Here is a 6,000-nt window from a genome sequence, read left to right on the forward strand (position 1 = left end):
ACTCCACCTCCACCCCCTGGTGATAGTCATGCCCTTAGGCAGCACGGAATCCCTCTGCTCCTTCTTCTCCGACACCCCTTCCCGTCCCTGGGAAAGATCCCATCTTCTCTTAGGCCCATCTGACTGGCTCAGACTTGCTCAGTCCTCCCACAGACGCCAGGATGGGAGGCTGTGGTCCCTGCCGGCTGGCCCTGGGCCTTCTGAGGGCTCTGTGTGTCAGCGTTCATAAAACGGGCGACCAGAATCATCCCCATACTTCAGATGTGCTGGGCTCAGCAGCCCAGAGTGAGAGTCGGTATGATTTTGCCTGTAGCCTGAAAACTTAGTGTTAATAGAGGCCCAAGTTATGTTGGATTGGATCACACTTGAGTCGTGGACTTTTGCAACTCAAGATGTTCTCCAGACGAATTGCTACCAAGCTACCTGTGCCATCCCACCCTCCCAATAAGACTAAAAACTAGACCCTGCATGTGATTAGAGGTTTGTTCTCTTTAGGAACAGAGGACTTCTCCACAAAATAAATAATTAAACCAGACAGATTTTGCACCTGGTAAGACATTAATCTCAATTTTATTTGCTTTTACTTGAGGTACAGTGCTTACCTTGACAACCTGAAGCCTAACACTTGTTTCCTTTGGGAAAATGACTTCCGTAGCCTACATGTAACTTACTTCCTTTATTGAGGCCAGTATCCTTTAATTAGGTCATTTATTATAGGTGATGTATTATGTTGCCTGTTTTCCTGAAAAGCTGTAACTGACTGGAAGCCATTTCTGTTTAGTGTGTGAAAACTGCTCAGATGGCTCAGAAACTCAAACTACAATAGTGTTTGTCATTAGACAGACTGTGCTTTCTGATGCATCTGAGCACAGTAAAACCTCAGACAGTCGGACCCCTCTCACGTGGAATTGCGAGCCTCAGCTACCATTTGGCGATGCACAGGTGAGCTGAAAGGTTAACGGGGGGGGGGCGGTCCTATGCATGCACCGTGATCACTGCATTTACAGGAGCTCCCTCGTGGTCCTGGCTCTGCCCCTCTCAGCAGCCCGTGCCCTCCACTTCCTCTCTGTGCAGCTGAGCTGCACTCCCCGCCTCTCAGGCACTGGTCTCTGCCTGGAACCCATGCTCAACCTCCTGCCTCTGTGCTTGGCTTTTGAGGAAACTCCATCTGGACACTCCGAGGGCTGCTCCTGAGACCTCACCCCACTTCTGCCACCAGAGCAGCCTCCTCTGTGTCAGGAGAGGCCCCTCTGCTGCTGCAGGGGTGCACTCACCACCAGGGTGAAAATTAGCCCTTCCTATGGCCAGGTCTGTAGCCGAGGGAGGGAGATGCAGTCACAGTTGGAACTTACACAGCTTTGTAGTATAGAAACCACACTACTCAACAATGGAGGCCCCGGAGGCGTCATTTGTGGGAGCCACGTGTGGAGGTCAGTGTCCCCCGCAGCCCTGCGGCCACTGACATCCTTTCCTGCCCTCTGTCCAGGCCCGCTCAGCACCACCCCTCCTCGCTGGTGCTGCCTACGAGCCCCCTACCTCCATCTTTGTTGAGTAAAACATGAAATTGTTTCTGAGGAGAAAGGCATTCATTCTGAATGAAATTGAATCTTATATTTTAAAGTGTCATTTTTTAAAATCTTTATTGTTGAAAGTATTACATATGTGCCCCTTTCCCCCCACTGACCTCTTCCAGCCCCCATTGTCTGTGTTCACGGGTTATGCAGTTATGCATACAAGTTCATTGGTTGATCTCTTTCCTCCCTCCCTTCCCTCTGAGGTTCCACAGTCTGTTCGATGCTTCTATGTCTCGATCTATTTTTGTTCATGTTGTTCATTAGAGTCCACATATGAGTGAGATGATATGATACTTCTTTCTCTGACTGGCTTACTTTGCTTAGCACAGTGGTCGGCAAACTCATTAGTCAACAGAGCCAAATATCAACAGTACAACGATTGAAATTTCTTTTGAGAGCCAAATTTTTTAAACTTAAACTATATAGGTAGGTACATTGTTATTAACTTAATTAGGGTACTCCTAAGGCTTAGGAAGAGCCACACTCAAGGGGCCAAAGAGCTGCATGTGGCTCGCGAGCCGCAGTTTGCCAACCACGGGCTTAGCATAATGCTCTCCAGTTCCATCCATGCTGTTGCAAATGGTAAGTTTTCTTTTTTACAGCAGTATAGTATTCCATTGTGTATATGTACCACAGCTTTTTAATCTACTCATCTGCTGATGGGCATTTAGGCTGTTTCCAGATCTTAGCTATTATAACTTGTGCTGCTAAAGAACATAGGGTGCATATATCCTTTCTGATTGGTGTTTCCGATTTCTTGGGGTATATTCCTAGAAGTGGGATCACTGGGTCAAATGGCAGTTCCATGTTTAATATTTTCCACAAAGGCTGCCCCCGTCTTCCCTTCTCTCCACATCCTTGCCAACACTTGTTTGTTGATGTAGCCAGGTGTGAGGTGGTACCTCGTTGTCATTTTGATTTGCTTCTCTTGGATGATTAGTGGCTCTGAGCATGTTTTCATGTGCTTCTTGGCCTCCTGTATGTCCACTTTGGAGAAGTGTCTATTTAGCTTCTTTTGTTAAGTTGTATGAGTTCGATTTATATTTTGGAGATTAACCCCTTATTGGATATCACTGGCAAATATGTTCTCCCATGCAGCGGGCTCTTGTTTTGTTGATGGTTTCTTTTGCTATGGTCCCATTTGTTAAAGTGCTTAAGTAAAATTTGCTGTGTAGTCTCTGCATTGGGCGAGGCCTTTAATCTCCCTAAACTTGGTTTCCTCATCTTTAAAGTGTGGGTAGTAGTTGAACCTCCCATGAGATAATCTTTGTAAAGAGCTTAGACAGTGCCTGGCATACAGTAGTCACTCAGTTAAATAACTATTGTTTCCAGAAGGCTTTGCTGATATACATTTCTGCATATTGTAGGCTGTGTGGTCTCAAATTTAGGACTATAATTACATTCCTAGCCCTCTATGCCAATTTGAATTGTAGTTTTAAGAAATGTAACATAGTTTCCATAGCACTTTTAGAAGAGGTTTGTGCATTTGGCCTGTGATGCGGAAAACTTAAGAAATACTGGTTTGAAATGTATTCAGTTTCTAGATGAGTCTCACATCACCTAAATTTATGACTAATCACAAAACAGTTACCAAAGGGCACTATGTTTGTGACCACCTGCTATTAATAGTCTAGATAAAGGCCTTGTTTCCTGGCTGTGAGATTGTATTTCATTCTCTGGTTTTGGTTACAGAAGACACGCAAGTGAGAGACAGCAGAGGAACCCTAGAACCGTGTGCTGTCATCTTAAAGTGACACTGAGGGTACCCCTGAGGCCTCTGGGAGATATGCAGTTAAACTAAATAATGGAACACCTATTTATAGTAACTAATTAAAGATATCTATAAAGCCGGAAAATCATGAACAGTAAGTGGTAAACAGCAAACCATTCTGTGGAATCCCACCTCATGGTGACTTAAATTGCCATTTGAACGCACTAGTGGCAGAGATTTGATTATAGCCCTGTTGTCTGCCAGAGCCAGTCCTTCCCTGTCACCCTTTGCAGGTGGCCCCAAGTTTTCAAGTTTTATCTGTGCAGGATGCACATTGGGAGGCAATTGAAAACAAATAACAAGCATAAAGGAAGAAAGAAGGGATGGTACTAAGGATGTAAGTATGGCAAAGGAAAAGTCAAACTATAGAGCAGTGATGGCGAACGTATGACAGGCGTGTCAGAGGTGACACGCAAACTCATTTTTTTTGGTTGATTTTTCTTTGTTAAATGGCATTTAAATATATAAAATAAATATCAAAAATATAAGTCTTTGTTTTACTATGGTTGCAAATATCAAAAAATTTCTGTATGTGACACGGCACCAGAGTTAAGTTAGGTTTTTTCAAAATGCTGACACGCCCAGCTCAAAAGGTTCGCCATCACTGCTATAGAGGAATCATTGAGTAATGGAATAAATTTAGAGCCTGAGAAAAAGGGAAAATCATAAGCAAAGAGACCAAGAAAGAAGGAAAGACAATAGTATAAGTAGAACAGTTGGTGGGAAGCAGATTAAATATAAGGAGGAAAAACAGAACAAAACATTAAAGTAGGAATGTTGAATTTTATAACAGTGGAGCAGTTATACCACATCATCTTGAAATCATTGGCTATATGGACATTGGCAATGTCTGCAGACATTTTGATTGTCTCAACTGAGTCGTTGCTACCACTCTCCAGGGATGCTGCTAAGTATCGTCAGATGCACGGGATAGCTAGACAAGATTAGTGGTTGTGGCGGGATGGGAATGGTGTGACTGTGGATCAGCACCAGGGAGATCTTTGTGGTGGCGGGTTAGCCCTGTGTGTGGATTTCAGTGGAGGTTACATGAATCTGCACATGGGCTAAGGTGATGGAGGACTATGCACACACATTGTATTAGTGTCAGCCCCTGGCTTGGATACTGTCGTACTACAGATGTAAGCATTGGGGGAAATGTGGGTACACGAGACCTCTCGTACTATATTCGCATCCTGTGAGTTTACATGTCTTTCAGAATATAAAGGTTAAGAAAAACAAAAGGAAAAAACAAGATTGGCCAAATTACTAGAAGATGTAATACACCTCTGTTCAGATTTTTAAATGAAAAGGACTGAAAAGGCAGCACACTCTTGGTAAACTCATTATTAAAACTGACTATTCTAATGCCGTGCCAGTAAGAAATGCACATGCCCCCTTGGAGGAATGAAAATATTTCTATTGCAGCAGAAGACCTATGTTGTCAAGCCGTGACAATAAGCCAGGTCATATCTAACATGTTTCATCGCATGTTTTGTTACAGGGACAAGCGGATCTTTTAAAATACGCTAAGAACGAGACTTTGGAGAACTTGAAACAAATCCATTTTGCTGCTGTTTCGTGTGGACTGAATAAACCAGGGACAGAAAATGCCGACGTGCAGAAGCCACGCCGGAGTCTGGAAGTCATACCTGAAAAAGCCAGCGATGAGCCTGGAGAGTGAGGGCACTTCCTCGTCGTCATCATGGAGGTTATAGCTCTGGACCAACCATTGTCAGGTGGAGCAGTCGCTTTGCACTCACTGATGAGAATAATATTTGGGATTTTAAAGCACAACTGGAATAGCTCATTGCAGTCTCTTAAAACTGTGAATGTATGTAGCAATCCGGCGTGTGAAGGCAAATAAACTCTTTAATAAGAAATGATATTCCCGGCCAAAGTATGCTGTATTTGTATACAAAGACCATCACTCCGTTCCAGTGTGAACCACCGCTATTCACTCTAGTTCCATTGAGAAAGAGAACACTTTCTTAAGATGGAAATGGATTGTATTGTCAAATTAGTATTTATTGGAGAAAAACGTAATCTACACATTTTACATGTGTGATTACCAGAGTCTCTGGGTTATAGATGATTTTGGTGGAATGCCTGCTGAGCCATAATTACTAAGGAGAATGTAAGTGGACAGATCCCCTGAATCCCCAGGGACCTTGGAGCACCATCCAATACAAGGAGAACGTGCAATTGGACTGAAGCTCCCCAGCTGGAGACATGTGCTGGGTATAATATATATGATGTAAAAGCAACCAATCTGGAAGCAACACATTGTAAATAGTTTTTCATTGTATGAAGTAGTGTTCACATTAAAAAGGATGTTTTATGATATTTCTCCAATAGCAGTACATGCATTTAATTAAATTTTAACTTTTAAAAATTGTATTTCAAATATTCTGCTCTTAAGAGTAAGCCATTACTTGGTAAACAGCTTTGTCAAAAATGGGTTGCTTGTCTGGCTTATAGTGAGGTGCTCACAACGTCACACAGTGGCAGCTGCCTGACTGTAAAGTGGGCTGAGACACCCCCTTCTGCTTCTTAATTCACACCAGAGAGAGTACGCCCCAAAATGCAAATGGTAAGTTCAAGGCCAGAGGAGATATAGCTTCCCTAAGGCCAGCTGAGTTGTTAACTCAAGCTTTT

General features: G+C 43.3%; 1 protein-coding gene across 1 annotated transcript in view; it reads left to right on the plus strand.

The window, feature by feature from the left end:
• Nucleotides 1-5,688, plus strand: part of PLCL2 (phospholipase C like 2) — a 166,840-nt gene extending 161,152 nt beyond the window's left edge. Inside the window, exon 6 of the mRNA XM_059664046.1 lies at nucleotides 4,847-5,688. Within this exon, the coding sequence (XP_059520029.1) occupies nucleotides 4,847-5,026 (180 nt within the window). The 3' untranslated portion in view covers nucleotides 5,027-5,688. The remainder of the gene's footprint in view (nucleotides 1-4,846) is intronic.
• The last annotated feature ends 312 nt before the right edge of the window (nucleotides 5,689-6,000 follow it).

The sequence above is a fragment of the Myotis daubentonii genome, chromosome 14 (genome assembly GCF_963259705.1).
Source record: "Myotis daubentonii chromosome 14, mMyoDau2.1, whole genome shotgun sequence".
NCBI classification, from domain to species: Eukaryota; Metazoa; Chordata; class Mammalia; order Chiroptera; family Vespertilionidae; genus Myotis; species Myotis daubentonii.